Below are 19967 nucleotides of genomic sequence, written 5' to 3'. Positions count from 1 at the left end.
TGCTAGTATTCTTTCACGGTGCATACATACAACATGCACCTTACAACAGGCAGAAAAAGGCACTAGAGACAAGTCTCTGATTTCTTTTGTCACTTACCAGGAAATTGATAGGGCTTGACTCTCTCCATTGTAGTCCTCACAGCAGATGCTATGGTCAGCCAAGACTTTGAGTATATGCTTGTAACAGAAAATTGTCTGCAAAATTTACCTTGGTAGATAGACAGTAAAGAAAGAGTGGGGAAAAAAAGAGATAAAGCAGCACTTTTCTCCCTAAAAGGCCCATTCTTCTATGCAAGTGGAATGTTAGCAGACAAAAAATCAGATGTCTAGAAAAGAAAAGTCCAGATGTGAAAGAAAAGAATGACCAAGGCATTGAGACGCTAAGTCATCTCAAATGCCAGTAGCACTAGGCCTATCACTGCTACATGGAAAGGATTTTAAACAGCTGCCTTTACTGTGGCTTTACTGACAAAGCTGCCATTAAAGGAAAGTTATTTGCCCTGTTACTTTTCTTCTGCACCTCTAAATGTCCATCCTGTGTACTCGAATAACAAAATCGTACACTGTTTAGACTCAAATAAAAAAAATGGTCATGCAACAATAGTCTTTCCTAACATGATTTTGTCATTTCTGAAGCAAAAACCAAGCCCAAGGAAAAACTGATCTCAGGGACCAATAACTATACAACATTCAGCATATCACGTAGCATTCTGCTATAAGCATCTTTAAATACATTTACATGCATCACACATTCTTAAGAACCTAGGCACCTTTCACAAAGGAAATGAAGCCTCTGGCACCTTCCAGTCTCACCGGAACACTACAGAGCTCTGCTCCTTCCACAAACTCCTGAGAGCACCCAGGTAACAAGTAGTCTTTCTTCTTGGCTAGATCTAAGTGCTACTTGGAGATGTTCTATTTATTCCCTTCCTCACTGAATCAGCCTGCCATACACTGACTTAGAACTGAGTCTCCCAATTTTTCCCAGGGCTCTCAAGCCCTCCAGTCCTATTCCTAAGCGGTATCCCAGTTAACAATGCAAAAATACAATTATCTTCAGACGTTGACCAGGCTTCCATGAAGGACAAAGGGATGGAGCTGTCTCTAAGAAGTGTAGTACACAGGCCTCCCAGCATAAGTGCTGACGCTTCTAATACCTTTCTGAAAAGAAGACTCTTTAACATAGAAAATTATAAAAAAAACAGCCAAGGACTGCTAACTCTCCTCTTTTACTCAGCTAAGGACTGTAGCTCTCCTCCTTTAATCCTTAGCTGAAACAGGAACATAAAACCCTCCAGGAGTATAACTAACAAGTGACACTACGATAGGGACTGCCAGACGGTGGTGTTAGGAGGTGAGTGTTGGGAGAAGCACAAACCACCAAGCTGAGCTGGTCCAAAACTACAGTCACAGCTTCCAATGGAGATAACTAGTTACGTTAGCACCGCCTCTTGAAACATACTGACTTGGAAGAGTTTGCAAACCGTTGAGTTTCCACTATCATGAGAAAGTAATCAGGATTTCTGAAAATACGTTTCTCTTGACAGAAAACTAAGCAAGCGGCACTTACACGAGCTGGAATAGTGCAGCCAGATGAGAAAGGGCAATACTTGATTCTGAGGAGATTTCTTTGCAAGTCTCTTTCTTTCACAGTCCTCAGTAAAAGATTTTCTTATTCTCTGGAGAAAAAAAGATATGCACACACACACGTATATAAATCAGATCACCTAGTTGAACTTAAAAAAATCAATAGGCTACAAAACCTAGAAGCAGTCTGATTTTGAGACAATGAAGAAACCAACACACATCCTTAGTGGCTCTGGAGTCACTCAGGACTGATGTAATTCCTTTACTGGATCAAAGTACAAATTCACAATGCAAAATTCAGTATATTGTCCCACCTGTTGAGCATTTACAACTTCATTTCACAGCAGAGAGACAACGTTCACTCAACTGTTGAAGACCCGTGTTCAGCTTCTCCCCACTTTTACTCAGTGTTAAAACAAAGTGACAGAAGATACATTTTTTAGCAGTTCCTTCAAAATGACACGTTGGAAAATTTTTTACAGAATATAAATTATACATATGTACACATGTAATATACAACATGTACAGAGCTAAAAACAAAAAGGCAAGCCACATATGAACTTACTAATAGAAAATAGGGAACAGGTGGCAACACTGTTCAGATGCTCAAATTATCAATAAACCATGAACTGAGCACAAAGTTTTCCAGCTAAATTAAAAGAGAATTATAAGCAAAGTTATCAAGAATGTCTCTTCTGGAACCTTCATAATGAAAATGAAGTTCAGGAAGATCAGTTTGGCCACCCTGTTAAGAGCCAGTACGTATATGGTACAACAGGGAATGGCGAAGCTTGTAGTCCTTCAGCCCAGTATATATACGGTATCCCTGAAAGGCGGATTAAACTGTTTCTCTTGCTGTCAAGGAAGGCAAAGGAGGTCACGGATCAACGCTAGGTATTTGAAGGAGCAGTGCTTCATGCAGTTTAAAATGCAGAACGTTTGTTCCTCAATCAAAGCAGATATTCCAACAAAGAAAACCAGGGATGTTACATAGCATATGAGCTCAGCAGCCTCAGACCAAAGAAGCTCAGCAGGGAGACATAGCGATCAATGTTAGTGAACCAAGCCAGCCTAAGCATTCCTTCTGTATCTTCACTTTCCTAACACAGATGCCAGTAAGAAAATGCAGGCAAGGGTAATTGCTCTGTTTCTTTCCACTGAGGAAGGATTAGTGACACAGTCCATTATATTCTGCTTTCCTGTTCCAGAAGATAAAAAGGCTCCAATGAGTCCCAGAGTTACATTTCCACATTCCCTGCTTTATTTTGAGAGGCCTGGGAAACACGATTGATGCTGCTTTCAACAAAGAGCTTCAGGCCTTTTAAACCTTGTGTATAGAGATACTCCAGATACCAGTTCCACTTCTTTCCCTGCAAAAAGAAGGAACAATCAGATGTGCAAGGCATAGCTTTGTCTTTCTTGAACCAATCTGAAAAGGTCTCCAAATATCACTTGCCACATTTTGACAACAACCATCCTAGTCCACACATACCCACAGGTATACAGGGGTCCCACCGTTCTGTACCCAGACACCCAAACTTTTCACTTATGTATTACATGTTCTTAGCTTGACAAATCATGATAAATATGACAAATCGTGATCTTTTTTAGTACTGAAGAGATTTATAAATCCTAATTCTAAGAGAACAAAGTCTGTTGGATCAACAACAAAGACATCAAAGATCAAATGAACATGGATATTGAAGTCTTCCTTCCGACACTGAGTGATTCTTCCAGATCAGGCTTCATGTACACTTTGATACAGGAAAGGGAATAAAATGCCACAGCAATTGCTCAGGGGAGGACCCCTGTTCAAAGCTGTAAAAAAAGCTACACATTCACCTCAGAAATTTAATATTAAATTCATTGATAATAGGAATTCTGCTTTGAGTACACCAAAACATTTTTTTTCTGTAGTCTGCACAGAAAACAGACTTGTCCTGATACTGCACTGACTCCTGGAGGAAATATATAAAAAATCTCAGATCACTAACCACAGTTGGCTACATACATACTTTCTCAAATGTTGATGTGCTCATGTTTGGCCCTGTTGAAAGACAGAACCTAAGAAGAGCTGGAATTTTCAAAATTTTTATGGGTGAATACTACCACCTCATTCTGCTCTTGTCTACCAAAAATTGCCTGTTTTCACTGAAACAAGAAATCTTACCTTAATTAAACTGAAGTTGAAGGTGGTATCATCTGGACAGGCCTTAATGAGAGGAAATAAAAACAACGTCAAGTCAGATAAAAAAAAAGTACATCCAGTACTGAGCCTCTGTTTAGTTCCCTCCTAAACCAGGAATTGTAGGTGCGCAAAGAAATTCAAAGATATTTAATCATATTTCAGAACGAGCTTCCAGCATTATACTTGGCCAAAAAACAAACGGCAAGACAAGGGGGAGACAGCCTTGCCCTGTGCTGCAACATTACTGGATAGCAACAGAGAATATGTATAGATACCCTTAGCAACTGTATCTCCACAGAGTAAAAGCCATCCCTTCAAAACATTAGACAGATAATTCCCAACAATGAGACAGAGCACGACCAGAGAACATACTGACATTTAGTTTACTGCTCATGTTCTCATAGTGTGCTGCAGAGCAGTGCCCCCTGGCGCTCAGCAATGAAGTGTTCAAGAGAAGATGGAACTGCAGGTAAATATTTTCTCTGGTCTTAATATACATCAGTGGTAGCTATTAAGCAAAATCTCTTTCTTGGTGCTGCAGTGGGAAGAATGCAAGAAATCTCCAGGCTTTTTTTTAAACTTACAAAAGCTACAAGGCAGTATCAGGAAGCTATCAGGAAGCATCAGAACAAAAAGGACCTAGACAAAAGATATGAAAAACTAATTCTGCTGTAACAGCAGAAGGACCAAAGAAACGTTGTATTTAACAAAAATAAAATAGTTTCTTCTGGCAAAGGCAAAACTTGAGTTTAAGTAAGCAGTTACAAAGTACCTAGATTCGAGACGCTAAGCACATAAGCCAAGGCAGATTTGTAAGCGTTCCTAACCAGCATTCTTTCACCTTTCACATCAGATTTCCTAGGTTTCATTCCAAGAGCATCCTTGCTGTCTGCCAGCAATCCTTGTAACAAAATGGCAGCTTTGTGCACCTCTTGGATAGCCTACAAAAGCTAATTTTCTCAGAGCAGTATGCACATCTTGAACAGTAACAATTCTGGTAAGCTGCTCCCTCCACCGTTCAGTAGCTGCACCAAACACGAGAGCACTTGGAATTCAACTACTAGCAGAACTCATTGGACAATACAATACGCCCTGTTATCCTACTTCTGTACTTGAAATAGCTACTTGTATTTCTTTTTAATAAGTAATTCTCAATGTATTCTGCTAAAAGTTCTGCTATGGGCACCTGAATACAACTTAACTATGCATTTCTTCCTGTGCAGAAGTTTAAAAGTTTAGGTCATACGCTGTATTCTGTAAGGCAGAACGTACTATTGGAAAGCTTTTACTGAATTAGCTAAATAATGAGAAAATCGACTATTTTAGTTCTATCCTCAAAATAATAAGCACAAATTCACATCTAGAACTGTTTTACTCAGACACTGAGTAGACTTTACTCACTGAGAGACACTTCTCTAGAGAAACTGTCAATACAGAACATCTGGTGCTGCCAAAGGCCCGGGTATTAGCCTAAGCCATTACCTGCTGCAGGAAGAGGATAGCATAGCCCATCATAGCTGGGTGGTAGACAATGTTAAAGCTGTTTTTGAATTCCTGCACTCCAGTTTTCTTCAGCAATTCATCATCCAGACGAACACCCTGAGGATGATCATCCTTCTGGAACGCACTGGATGTCCACAGACAACCCACCATAGCTATTATGTACTGGTTGTATTCTTGGTATGTCTGGCTACTGAATTTGAATTGCTGCGTTTTCTGAGGGACAAGAAAATAAAAATCAATAAATAGCATCTTCGAAGCTGTTGTGTTCTTTCCAGTCCTTAAGAGTGCTATCAAAACACCTTCCCTCCATTCAACCCAGTTCCTTACTAAGGCCCATTCTAGCACATAGCAGATACCTTTTTATTCAGCTCATTTTCTTTTGCAGCTACCAAGTTGGCTCGATACCTCAAAAAACAAACAAAAGAGAAAGTTAGATGTCTGAAAATTTTACGACCTACCAGCGCTGACAAACACTGGAAGAATGTTTACACAGGATATTAAGAAAACTTTTCTTCTCAACAAGAGAGACCGTCAAACTTTCCTCTACTTTTAAAAAGAAAGGCAGGAAAATGAATTCAAGGGGACTTAATCACTTGACATGTTTTTGCTGGGGAAGGGTGGATGAATCTGATAAGATTCGTGTCTTGGATGAGCACATGACCAGCTTACCTGGTACAGTAACCTTCATAAAGGGTATATGCAAGAATTAGCATACAGGGTTGAAATCAGTAGAAAAGTGCCGTATATCTTTAAGAAGGGAGACTTTCATTCACTAAGCAGAGAAACGGAAGTCACTGGAAGTAACGCAACTTGACAGTCGTTCCATATAGTAAGCACTAGCTCCTCTCATTTCCCAGGGACCATCTTGTCATGTTAATTACCCTGCAGACTCCTTAGAGGAATAACCACATGGAGAGCCCTACGCCAGCTGTCAGCAATTGGCTACTCTTCTTCTCAGATGCAGCCACTGGAACTAACAAGGCCAAGAACAGCAGACATGTTGGTGGATCCTGCTGAGAGCTAACCAGTGCTGTCTTTGGACCTGCAGGCAGCACAAGGCAGTCCCAAATTCCCACAGGGTTGGGGGGTGGCAGAAGTGCTTCCTACTCAGCACATTACAGAATTTGCAAGGAAAAGCTTAAGTCTGGTGGTCAGAGCACAAGACTGAGAAGTTTAATGGTTAACTACGAAAGATTCCAGCTCTTTGTTGCTAGGTGACTTAAATTCTCTCAAAATATGCAAACTCCTTCATTCACCTACCAAAGATATGGAAATAATAAAAGGAAAGAGGTCAGAATCTTGCCATTTGGAATAACAGAGTGGAAAAAAGAATATGAACTACAGCTATAAAATTCTGTATCAAGAACACTTGGCACAGCTGGAACATTTCAGCTTTGCCTTATACAGTAAGAGAAAGCATAGATCTCAAATTCAGGTTTTACAAAGTAATTTCATTTCCAAAAGATCAAAACAGAAGACGAGAGGATTCCCTACAACCCACACCATTTGTAATACCTGTACATAATGTAGCAGAGCTGATTCAAGCTGACAGAATCCATGCTAAGCAATGCTGGGTAGAAAACTCCAGCAGGAGGCATTATCAACAGAGGCAGATTGTACTTCAGATACATGTCACACACCTGCAAAAACGAAGCAAATCTAGGAATATTATTACTGCTATTCACAAACCCCCAAACACTTAAGAGCAAAAGAGTGTGATACTACATTCCAGCCAGTTCTATCAACTTCATCTAGGAGCTAAGACCAGGGTGAAGCAATTCTATTTGTTTCCTTCTCAGTACAAGACATTCATCAGCTCACATCCCAGTATATTTCAACAGTTATGGGTATACCATTATGTTGCTACTTGCTTACTTTTTGGGTCAAATTTATCCAGATCCTGCCTTTTTTTTTTTTTTTTTTTGAACTCTGATTTTTTTTTTTTTTTTGGATTATTCCTAAGTATGTAGCTCAGCTTACACTTATCAGACCTTGTTCCTATCCTAAGTTTGCTGATAATAGCAAGCCAATTGGGAAATTCATTCTTTCTTTTTGACCTTGCTGGAATTTCATGACCACATGATAAAGCTTTGCTCTAAGAAAAGATGATATGGACATAAAACACAACTTTATTATCAGGCTAATTTAGAATTTAAGGTTGAGCTTCAAGTAAAAAAGGCATTTTAAAATTTCTGCAGATTTAATAAGATCTTCAGCTAAAATGACAGTCTTAAAGTATGGATAAATAATAGAAAGCAAGATTGCTGTAACTTTGCACATTACTGTCCTCTATTGCTTAGCCACATTAATATTCCCAAGCATAGGCTGTTACACTTCTCTTCAGGAAGATATGCATTGTTCTCAGAAGATTAGTGTGCTAAGATGCCTATCTTGTAACTACAACTCAGATCATAGGCAATTAAGCTGTGACAGCCCAACAGCCAGAAAACAGATACTACTTAAATTTTATTCAATTAGGCACAATTGTTTTAAGGTTCCTCTGCTCCAATATCATAACAAATGTTTCACCAAAAATTATTTGTGAGGCCTTCACATTTCCTCTTGTCCTTGGTACAGCAAATACCACATAAGGTATAGGTAGATATCTGTATGTAATTGAGTTACTGGTATTTTCAGACATTTAGACTCTTTACTTCATATCTCAGCTGCATGGTTTTAGAAATCTCTATACAATAGAAGAGTTCTGAATACATAAGCAAAGTGTAAATAAAAACATCTTAGTTGCGTGCTAGAACACCAATAACCTAAGGGTAGATGATTCTTGGTATATTCCCATAAAATGATCATTTACTTATTTTAAACACACTATCTTATGCAAATGTTGTTGCCTGTTAGTTTTGTGCATTTTAATGGACATTTTAGTTACAAGTAGTTCCCAGCACTATCACTGCTTTGTTAACGCTTCATAATTTCATCCAAATTGTAGGAGCAGCATGGCTAGAGTTCACAGTGCAGTAAACACATCTACAGAGTTGATTTAGGGAAACTACAGAGTAGGCTTATGCCTATTTGACAGTGTTTTATCTATAGGATAAACTGGGGAAAAAAATACTGATTTTTTTAAAGGGACATAGGGAACAAGTCAGGATACATTGTCTGAAATTGAACTAAACATTCTTTTCTATAATTAGTATTAAAAAAGCATCATCTGTTATGTTATGCCATATTTTTACTTCTCCATGCACAATGCAACTCTGACTTAATTAAGAGCAAGCACTCACTGGTAACATATTTATTTCTGCCTAGGGATGCAACAGCAGTGGCTATCACTTGTAGATCTAGCAGATATTTGGAACGTTCTGGCATTTAATCACAAAGTTCTGTAAACTATAACAAGGAAGGTGATTCCATACTATAGCTGAAAAAAATGCAATCGGCCTCAGGGAAATGGGATTTTGAAAGCCAAAACAAATGGAATACGTACGATTTCATAGAAGTCCAGGATGAAGTACAACAAGAAGGTGCAATTGCTTTCTAAACGCAATGCAACAGTAGAGATCCATCCAACAAAGTGGATTAGTTCAGCCATCCCATCCACTAGTCCAGAAAGGGTGGTATTCCTGCAGTAACAGACAGACACAACATTAGTGCACACACCTCTTCAAAAATGCTAAAGAGGAAACATGGTAAAAAAGAAACTAGAAGTTATCCTTCTGCCCCACCACCCTCAAGCATTCAGCAACATGCATTTGGTCTTGAATATATCCAGTAATACATTGTTACCAACATTATTACAAACAGGACCCAGCTGTCAGTGTTACAAGAATCTTGACTTTGGACTTTTCAGTGTCAATAGAAATATTTTTAGATCAAGAGTGAAGAGCAGGATTGACAAGGTAGCTTGCAATATAGCAGAAACATTACGGCATTACTGACTGGTCTTCATGGTAGGTAAACAGGCGTATCTAAATACACTTGTGAACAGTGTACAAAACACCATATTACATTCAATTTTGGACAAACTTACAGAGAATGGAGTTGATTGTCAGACCCTGAATCCAGCCAAACCACATGCCAGTTTAGCCAGTTCTGCAACAGCTCTTTCAAACACTCAAGAACACTGCACTGTAAGAGTCAAAAAGAAAACAGGTTGTTGACAATTTACGTAAGTGAATGATACTAAACAAAAAATGCCATGAGAATTGAAGCATACAAGGAAACATATGAAGAGGACCACAAAGAACAGTTAGATAATTGCATTATCCCCTTAAACCAAATGTATACATTACATATTTTTTGATAGAGAATGCAAGCTTCAAATAGTGACTTAAAATTGCAATAAAAAACAACTATTGTCTTGTGTACTATTACATAGTTCTTTTTAAATCCAGTGCCTCTGCTTAATTTCAGTCAAAAAAGAAAATATCTTGAAGGCACTCACATTCCCCAAGAAGTTACATCATAAATTCATATTTTACCCTCACTTCAGCACAGACTCCCCCAAAAGAAGTCCCCTGTACAACCCCTCTGATTGTTGTATCTTATACAAGTGCAAATAACAGTACCAACTAGAAGTAAACAGCTGCTGTACTCACTTAAATTACCTTAAAATAAAGTGAGGATGTGAAAAAGAGCTGTGCCAGGGGATCACAGATATGTGATTTCATTTCTGAAATAAACAAGAAAGCAGCATGATATCTGAGCACAAATTATTTCCCCCAAGACCAGACACTGCCCAACTTTACCCAAAGAATCTGCAACCCATACCAGAGAAGCTGCTGAGGGGGATCCAACTCACGATTCTGAGGATTTGTGATCGGCAGCAGAAGCCATCCCAGAGAGGAAGGCTCCTGCACAGGAACTCCTCACAAGAAGAAAATCCTTCCTATAGAGCAGAAGGTGAACATTCAAAAATTCATCTCACGTGCCTGAACTTTGCCATGCTCAATTCACCCTGGAAAAGGAAGAGGCTTACACCTGCTTCCTGACATGCAATTCTCCAGGACACTCAAATTTTCATTCCTGCAGAAACCAGGGCCATGTCCAGAATATTGACTCACTACTGAAAAATGTATTTTTATTATTCTTTTATTATTCCATTTGAGACACCGCAATTTTTAAGAGATACTACACGAAACATGTAAGTCCCAAATGCACTTTAAGGGAAGAATTCATGAAATCTTTGGTTTCCACAAAATAGGCACTCACCTGCAAGAAACACTCTGCCTTGTAGATAATTTCCAGGAAGTCCTTGAATTCTTGTTCATATTGGTTATTCTCAACCACACACCAGGAACACTCTAAACAGGAGAGAAGACTGAACATTTGAACACAAGTACAGCAAGAATAAGCACAATTAGAAGCAAAATTCAACTCTTCTCCAGTATTTCTTTTAATGCTATATGATTACCACTATAAATCTAAATAATAAAGTGCCATTACTGAATGGTGAAAAGTTCAGTCTTTACCTCCATACCATACTATGGTGGTTATGTTAAGTTCCTACCTTCCTGAAGAGTCTGTCCCATCCAATAGTAGAGCCTCAGGTAAATAGATTCATCTTTGATGCAATTCATGTAGTGAAGCAATAACGGGTTTGCTAACACTGAACCCATCTGGGAAGGAAACTGCAAGAAAAAAAAAAAGAAAAACAGTTATTCTGTGTTTAAGTCTAAAAAGTGCTAGAGAACCTCATGCTATCAGAATTGTCCAACCCTTTTACTGGTAATGAGAACATCTCCAGGACTCACACTCATCGCCCTCAGGTAGGACTAGATGCTTTGTCAGAATTAGGTAACCCACGTGCTATTCACATATAAACAGGGTGTAGACAAAAATCATTTGATCTCTCCAAATCCTTCAGCGAGCTTGCTGAGACCTTCCTGCCACTCACCTCTAAACAATGGATATTTTCTAGGAGCTGGGTAAAGGTCTGCAGCTGCTCCACTGGAAAAGATGCATTTGTACTGTACAGATCAACACAGTTCTTTTCCCTGTTCCCTACTAAATTTTGTGCGTTGGCACTGCTTACAGGTACAATCAACTGGGTATTCCATTTCTGTAGAAAAGAAACACAAATGAACAGCAGTGACTCAGTTTCCAGTGCAAACAAGTACACTTGTGACCAACATTCCCATAAAGACTCCACTTCGAACAAAAAAGGCATCTAGGCTTTCATTATAATGGGAACGCTGTTTCCATATAGCTATCCCATCCTTCCCAGTGCTGAAATAAAGCCCAGCTCTCATTACTTGCCGTTAATCAACATGCAAATAGCTGTTTGGCACCTTCTGGCACCAGGGGAGGTTTAGGTTGGATATTGGAAAAACATTTATTCACTGAAAGGGTTATGAAGAATCGGAACAGGCTGCCCAGGGAAGCGGCTGACTCACCATCCCTGAAGGTACTTAAAAGACATGCAAATACGGCGGTGCTGAGGGACATGGTTTAGTGGTAGAACTTGGCAGCACTAGTTAATGGTTAGACTTGATCATCTTAGAGGTCTTTTCCAACCTACATGATTTTATGATTCTAGAGCCTTGAGGCCCATAACCTACTCTTTTTCGTGATTGAGGTTGAGTTGTGCCTAAACACAGTGCTTGGGACACTGGAGAATTTGCCTGGTTTCTTCGCCTTACAGTGTTGATTGCCGCTTTCCATGGAGCCTCTGAATTCTTGAAGTAAGTCTGTAAACATAAATCAGGCATGTACGCAAGAAGCCAAACGAGGATAAAGTGACAGAAAGACCAGTTTCTATTCCAGTAAACATCAGTGATGTGTGTGAAAACAGTTAAAACCAGCAAGCACATCAACAGGAGGATATAGGTAATCCTCATAAGGATAAAGGAAGATCGTTCCATTCCAAATCATCTCAGAGTGATGAAGAGAAAAAAATGCAAGGCAAGGAATCCTCATCTAAACCTGATTTTACTCAGTGAAAAGAGGCAATAGAATTCATCTTCACCACTTAATCATGCTATTGTTTAAACAGAAAGCTCATCACAAATACTGTCATAAATAACAGTTCCAAGTAGACTAAATCTAACTCCTTACCTTCATCTTCCCAGGAAGGGTTATGGACACGAGCTCAGGACAGAAGAGCTTGTAAAGTGATAGCAGAGCCTGCAAATGAGGCTGCATTCCCTGTCAAATAACAGAACAAGTAACAACATGTATGGTATGTTTTTAATATAAATATTGAAGACTATATTCATAAAGGAAAAAAAAGGGATTACTAAAAGCTTTCAGAAGTACATGTCAGTAAGTAACCAGAGATGCACAACGAGCAAAAGAGAAATTGTCAAGAACAGCATAGGGAGGGGATTGAAGAAAGAACTTTCTGCAATCATAACTCTAATAAAAAGAAATTTAACAATCAAAACCATTAAAAATACAGTTCTCCGCTGACTAAATGTTCCAAAAAATGCGTTACTCTAACTACATAGCTCCATCTATATTTCTCTAGCAACTTAGAACTTACTACTAGTGATTATATTTTTTTCCTTACAGAAAAGGCAGCAGGATCCTATACAATTTTTTTTTATTTCCCAGTCATTTTTAATACTGCTTGAAAAAGGAAGAGTAAAATTAAAGAAAGTAATAGAAAAATTAAAAGAAGCTGCTCTTTACTTCAGAGATTTCACCATATCTATCTATAAAACATAAAGGTGTTTTTTTTTCATGTCATTGCATGTGCTCACAAATTGACACATGAGAATTCAAGATGCACATGCAAGATATACCAGTTCAGATGTTACAAAGACTACAACCTACATTTCCAAGTCTAACCCCATCCTGAGCTGCTAGCCTCTCCTCCATCTTGTAAGAACACTTGCAAGCTGCAACATTAACCACTGTTCAAACTCTACAAAATTAGAAATGAACTTGCCGTTTTTGCTTGGAGGTCAAGCAGTCTCCTGACTCGAAAAGGCTTGACTGGAAAAACAGTTAAGAACATCATGAGTTTAAAAAACACGTTACTTAACATTCAAGAGAAAATGAAATATCACTTATCGTAGGAAGTCATGACAAAACAAGCAGAAACAATTAGTCTTATTTCTGTGCTAATACGGGTTTCTGATTCAGAATGTATTACACAAATCCGACTGAACTGCCACTTAGGCTTCCTCGCCTTAAAAGCACCGTATTGCCTAGTCATTGTATCAGCTTCCTTGGAAGAAATGGCAGCACCACGCAACAGAAGAATCAAAAGGCTATTTTAACTCATACAATTGGATAGACTTACCGTTTTCTTTCCTGGTCAGCAGGTAGAGCAGGTGGCAGACATAGGGGCACTACAAAGAAAAAGCAGCAGTGAGCTACCCTGCCGATGCAGACTGCTAACTACGATACACCAAAAGCGACACCCTCCCAGAAAGGCTTCACAAGCTGATGTTGCTTCATTCAGTTGGCTGCCTCAAGTCATCATGGCATCCCCACTGGGGCAGAGCATACCGTACTTCTCGTAGCAAGCAGCCTGTTTTCACATGTCACTTACATCAATTTTAATTAGATATATTATCTACATTACAAGCTGTCCTTATAGTAATAAAGCTATTCGATGAGCTTTGGTCTTGTTTTGGGGAACGTGATCTAGATATTTCAGAGATCGGCAGTGAAAGGGCAATAACATTTTCCAAAGCAAAGATACCCTTGAATCAAAATACTTTATTAGACCTTCTAAGTACAGATGAGGCTGCAAGGGTCTTAAATTGGGTTCAGCTGCATTTTCCAATTGGCCCATCATGCCTGAATACACTATAGAACTTAAATCCAGTTTTATGGAAAAAGATTATAACTAATGTTAAACCATCCAAAACTTTGCAGGAAACATAGCTCAGACCTTTGGGAGTTTATGTCTTAACTACAAAATATTCTGAACTGAAAGAATATCAACAATTTCATACCTATCGAACATGACTGCCAAGTGAATCTTAATCTGAATTGAATCTAACCATTTCAACATTCCAGCGCCCAGATTTTACAGACATCATATAGCACAAAACTCCCGAATGTTTGCTCTCTTTTAAGCTACATTTCAAAGGAATTAAGTAGAACAGGATTTTGAGTTTTTAATCATTCAATAAACATTGCTCCTAAAGGTGTTTTCTTTTTGCCCAAGGTATGCAAGTCAGTTTCTTCTCAGGGGCAGAGGACTACACCTGCTGACATGTCACATCAAAGGTAATTCCAGGCACTGCAGTGTCACAGCACCTCTTAGGAATTTACATGAAAAATACTGTCTATCTGTTCAGATGTTACAGTGTGTCAATGCTTGGAAACATGTTTAAACAAACAGATCACAGTACTCAAACTAAAATAATCCAACAGTACTTCCTCATTTCTGAATCTGAATTATCCAGCAATCTTAGAACACAAAAAGAAAAAAGGAAAATAATTCCATCATAAAATCGTCTCTAATATACAGCTATCTCAGACTAATTTTAGCATTAATACACACACTACTAATGAACATTTAGGTTTATTTTGTGAATTCTGTATATTCTTCACCTCTCCTTACCAACTTGTCATCATGAAGGAAGGAAAAGAAGAAGCCATAAAGGGCATGAAGTTGTTCCTTGCGATCAATGAAGTCAAACATTGTGATCAGCCATCTTAGAAAAAGCAGCTGCAGACAGAAAAAAAGTCATCTTACATCAAGTAACAGACAAAACCAAGACAGAGCAGTCACTAGCCAGCTTAAGAGACATCATCGTTAACGGACACTCAAAAGCAACCACATAGCTACAAGATAAGCTTGAGAAGAGCTCCAACTTCCATGCTGTAAGAGAAAAAGCAGCTCTGTTCCAAACGCACGCTAACCCCAAAATATGATGTAAACTTTTCAGTCATCTACATGAAGACCAAAAAGACCATTTCACAAATCTTAAATCATGATGCCATGGCCAAGGCACACAGAACTTAGGTGATAACCTAGCTGAGGTGGGTGAATAATGCCTCACACAGCTCAAGTAATTCACAGAAATGAATTCCTTAGGAGAGGTTTCTCCACCAGAGAACCTGCCTGTTCTGTAACTGTGCAAACTCCCACTCACAATCCTGAGGTGTTCCTCGGCTTCCACTGCCTTGTCATGTACAGGTGTCTCTGCCAGTCTTTCTAAAAAGCAGCAGCTTAAGCAAGAACCTCATACGTCAAAACTCCAGGTTTTCTGCTTCCTCCACATAACCTGTCCTCATCATTCCCGTGCCGAAGCAGTAACTACTGCCAACATTTATGAAGTTACCTGGACGTTGCCTGTGCATTTGCTGACGCAGAGCCAAGATACAGATGAAACAACAGAAGTTTCTGGTATTACTGAGGCTGGAACTAGGCTCTTCAGTAAACGAGTATTCACTGTATCAGCTGGAAAACAAACATTTTAAAATTGGGTGCTGCTCACAAACCAGGTTCTTTGACACGGTTTTGCAGTTCAGGTTAAAATTCCCTCTGGACAAGATTATTCAGAGCTTTATTGCTTACAGGAACAGCGCACAAGAAACCAGTAGGGACTTATCTATGCCTCTAAAAAATATGAGAAATATTTCTTTCCAGGTTGAAGAAAATGGCATATGTATTATTCCAGTCCTGAAATAGCCTTTAGATTCTTGGCAAGACAACCAAAAGTAACACAAATTTGTGGTAATATTAACAACCAATTACTTCACCAAAAGAGCATGTGATTGTCAGCCAAATATTGGCAGATTAGTGTCTTGGAGATAAGCCAACAAATTTAAACCAAGAAAAGAACTATATTGCTTGCATAGTGGGGAAAGAATCCTGTAAGATCCTCTAATCTAAGAGGAAGTGAAAGGTTTAATTTTTTTTAATTGAATATTTCGTTAGTTTCAAAATTTAAGTGGTGGCCACCATTTCAAAGAAAGCAGCATGAACTGATTGCTAGTATGACACTAATTTTATCAAGTTTCACAATACAACTATGACGGTTTGTTCAATTATTTTGATCCTGGGAAGAAGAAACCTATGCAAATAGTTACAAGAAGGAAAAGATATAATGGTTGCTAAGGACACACTTCAAGCCTTTAAAGATCTGCAATTAAGAACAAAGGAAATAAGCTTTTCAAAAAAGCTTTGTAACAAGCCACAATATTCTTCCCAAGTATCACTCACCTGTAACAAGAACTGAAGTTATTTTTAGCATGAACTCAGTTTACACTGAGCATCCCAGAAAGATTAATTTTATGCTAAATTGCCTAACAATACAGTTGCCATAAACACATTATCTCAAGCAGGTTTGATTAGAGGGCAAGGAGAAGTTCACAGAAGACATGCTAGCAGTATGTAAGCATTTTACCAAGTTTGCCACTGAGTGCCACGGTTAGTAACGTATCAAATACTTCAGGGGGTAACCCTCTTTGCAGGCCAATGCTTTCCACAGTAGACAAATGTTTCTGCAAAACTTCACTCTTTTTCAATGAAACCCGGTCTTGAACTAGGGGAAAAAAATAGATGACAGTGATGAAACAACTTGTGAACTGATATTGAACTCTTTTAAACTTCTCTGAACTTTTCCTATATATAGTCCATCATGTTGGGTTCTTTACATAGCAATAGAAAGAAGACAAGCTTTCAAGACACTAAGGAGTTACCACAGAGCTCAGATATTAGAAGAGAGAAAACACCAGGTGAAATTTGATTTTTTATTGTTATTTTAAAGAAATTGATGATCCTTTCAAACCTAGGTAGTTAACCTTAAAACTGTCCTCTTACCTTTCTCAAAGAATCTCAAAGCTTGCTCAAGGGAGTTGTGCTCGCTGTCGTCACTTGGAGACTGCTGATTTTGTACAGTTTTTTCAGTATCAATACTCCTTTCTTTTCGCCATGCAGAGAGATCAGTTTGATTACTATCATGAACACGGAGAGGCTGCTTTGAGTGCTTAGAACTCTGTCTTCGCTGCATTTTTTTCAGACTGCCAGCTGAGACTGGAGAATTTCATTCATTTGTCACGTGAGTTCCAGCCCCCCATTACAACGATGGAAGAAAATAGATCATCCTTCAACTGATGAAGAACATCAGAGAGACAGTCCCCTGCAAAAGAAAAAAATTATTTTTCTGACAAACAGAGTTTAGAGGGATCCTGCATAAGGCAACAGAGCAACTTCACAGCAAGTCATTTAGAGCTGTCTGCCCCTAAAAGATCAGACAATATGTTCAGAAGTTGTACGTACAGTTGTGTTATGAATTGAGAAATTCAATTCTCTCTTACATTAACAAAGGGAAGAAAAAAACATCAAAAGTAAGAACTAAAACCAACTCCTTTCAAAATAAAATTTGTCTGATAAAATTTTACATAGTATTTTGGTCCAAATTAACATAACCAGAAAGCCAACAGTATGCAATCAACAGTTTTCTTTGCTATTTTATTCTTTATCAGTTCTACTACTTGTGCTGTATATGTCAGTGTAATCAGTCAACAGGTCACAATTTTCTGTGGGGTAATGCAGAGATTTTACAGGACCATAAAAACACTTTTCTTCCTATTTTACAGGGTTAGATTCCTATGTAATCTATTTCTACCTAGCAGCTAAGATTTAAAAAAATATATATTTTGGTGAATTTCCAAGTGAAGCACAAGAGTTACCAGTACCGTCAAACTGCCTAGCCCTAGCTGAAATACTATCATGAATAGTGACATTTTCTCTATGTGTTACAGAAATCAACCTTTTACCCTCAAAATGTGAAATGTTGCCACAAGTTCCTGGGTTTTGCAGAGTGCACATGCATGCTCCTGAGCTGCTGGAGCAATTGCTTTTGCTTCCCAGCTTTCCCGTCACAAGAAAACAGAAGGATTTTCAACTCACGCTCCTCTTCAGCTCTCACTTACTCAAGGCGTTAGAACCTTCCCTGTTTTCCTTTAGCTTTGCTTGTCACAAACTTCTGTGACTAGTATAGCAAAACCAAATTTCTGGCTAGCTATGTCAAGATCTCTTCTACAGTACGGTGATACCTTCCGAGATATACACAAGGCGTTCATGTTTACAAACGAAATCTACCAGCTCCAGGAGAGCTGTGTAGCCTCGGTTCAAATGACACCACCAAGGCAATCACAGCTCCCAGAGATGCAGGGAGGTGACGGACACTAACTGAGATGCTTTGAAGCAGTGAAAGCTGCTGGCGGTGGCTTCACCCCAAGTGCCCCGGCACCCTGCTCGCATCCCGAGCCACTGGTCAGGAGGAGGCCTGAGCTACGAGGCGCCAGCTGCCATATGCAGATCCCTCAGACCCCTCAGCACCCTCACAACGCCTTTCCCCTCGCGCAACAGTTCCGGCAGAGGGGCTGGGCAGGAAGCAGGAAGCCGCCAGAGCCCACAACAACCTGACAGGGCCTTCCCGCAGGGCCTTCCCGCAGCACCCCCCGCCCAGCACCCCCGGGCCCCCGCCGCACCCCGGGAGGCCGGGCCGGGCCCGGGCCCGGGCCCGCTGGGGGAGAAGCGGGCGCAGGCCGCAGGGCCCCGTTGCCATGGCTACAGCCCCCCCCGTTGCCATGGCTACAGCCCCCCGCCGCCATTACCTGCCGCCAGCGCCCGCTCCAACCGCCCGCGGTTCAAACCTCCGCGCCGCATACCGCGCATGCGCGCCGCCGGCTGCGCCCTCCCCTCCGCCTTGTGCGCCCTCCCCTTCCCGGCGGCTCTGAGCATGCGCAGTGGCCCCGCCCGGGCTGCGTACGCCGCGGGCGGTTGGTGGTGGGCGGGGAGGGAAGGGGCTGAGGGGGCGGGTGGCGGGGCTGTGATGGCGGCCGGGTGGCCACGCTCTTCAGGGCAGCCCCGCTCTTCAGGGCAGCCCGCTGCTGCCTTCCCTCAGCGAGCTGCGGCTGGGGGGGCTGGCACCGGAGGGTCCCCGGTGGCAGCAGTGGGATGAGACCGGCTGGAGGGAAACTGGGGGCTTGGAGATGAAAAAAAGGGAGAAGAGTGCAGGGGGGGAAAAAAATATAAAGTTTATATTAGCCTAATGTGGTGTTATGAAAGGACTAAATTAGTTCCTGCCACCTCATCGCCTCCAGCAAGCAAAGATGAGTGGGGGTTCCAGAAATAGTTTGGTAATGCTGGGGGTCAGCGATGGAGGTCAACCCATTACAGATGTATATCTACATATAATAATACATAAATATAACGTAATACAGAATTCTTGTATTGGATGCACAATGTAGCTGCCGCTGTGGGCAGTAATCCGTACTGCTGCAATTAAGGAAGGTGGATACGGGGAAGTTCTTCAGAATTCACATACAGTCTGCAGCTGAAGTGCTTACAGGGATAATCTTTGCTGCACCGAATATTCTACATTTATTATATGGCGTCTATACGACTTCTGGTAAAGAACAGTACAAAAGACAAATGCTTGTTTCCAAAAGTTTATGGAGTTGGAGATGAGATGCACGTGGGAATGGTAGCTGGCCAAAAAGTTGCTACGATACAGTTGTGAGGACTTCGTGCAGGAGAGCATGCAGCCTGGCATGGTTTAGAATTGGTGGTATTTTTATCTGTTTTTGAACTAAAAAGTGATGAACAACTTCAGCGTAGGCATGGCAGAAGAAGTGCCTTTGAGGAAGTAAAGCAAATTGAATATACATTTGGGATGACCTTGAGGTAGTCTCTAAAGACTAGGGATTGTCTAACAAAGATGGCCTGTTGGTAGTTTTCTCTGTCCAGGACAATTAGCCACTTCTTGGGGCTCCAGGAGGATTTTGCAGAATGTATATATTTGGGGCTACA

The 19967-nt window shown here is 40.2% G+C and overlaps 1 protein-coding gene across 5 annotated transcripts; it reads right to left on the bottom strand.

Annotated features, from left to right (window-relative positions):
- Positions 1 to 1821: 1821 nt before the first annotated feature.
- On the bottom strand, positions 1822 to 18883 carry CENPI (centromere protein I). 5 transcript variants are annotated; one of them, XM_040572353.1, is made up of 21 exons: positions 18770 to 18883; positions 16968 to 17286; positions 16552 to 16689; positions 15484 to 15602; positions 14760 to 14867; positions 13485 to 13533; positions 13128 to 13174; positions 12293 to 12382; positions 11797 to 11925; positions 11133 to 11297; positions 10746 to 10866; positions 10448 to 10539; positions 10007 to 10124; positions 9844 to 9908; positions 9267 to 9364; positions 8724 to 8859; positions 6794 to 6918; positions 5635 to 5683; positions 5258 to 5491; positions 3758 to 3799; positions 1822 to 2957 (listed from the first exon to the last, which is right to left on the bottom strand). In XM_040572353.1, the coding sequence occupies exons 2-21, from the start codon at positions 17155 to 17157 to the stop codon at positions 2826 to 2828; spliced, it is 2247 nt and encodes a 748-aa protein (XP_040428287.1). In that variant the 5' UTR covers positions 17158 to 17286; positions 18770 to 18883; the 3' UTR covers positions 1822 to 2825. The 5 variants fall into 5 exon arrangements, with proteins under 5 accessions (XP_040428287.1, XP_040428289.1, XP_040428288.1 ...); XM_040572355.1 differs by lacking the exon at positions 18770 to 18883 and adding an exon at positions 18644 to 18667; XM_040572354.1 differs by lacking the exon at positions 18770 to 18883 and adding an exon at positions 18343 to 18617.
- Between the last annotated feature and the right edge of the window lie 1084 nt (positions 18884 to 19967).

Source organism: Cygnus olor, chromosome 13 (genome assembly GCF_009769625.2).
Source record: "Cygnus olor isolate bCygOlo1 chromosome 13, bCygOlo1.pri.v2, whole genome shotgun sequence".
Classification (NCBI taxonomy): Eukaryota; Metazoa; Chordata; class Aves; order Anseriformes; family Anatidae; genus Cygnus; species Cygnus olor.
Note: the sequence above shows the minus strand (reverse complement) of the source record. Positions and strands in the feature narration are given on the sequence as shown.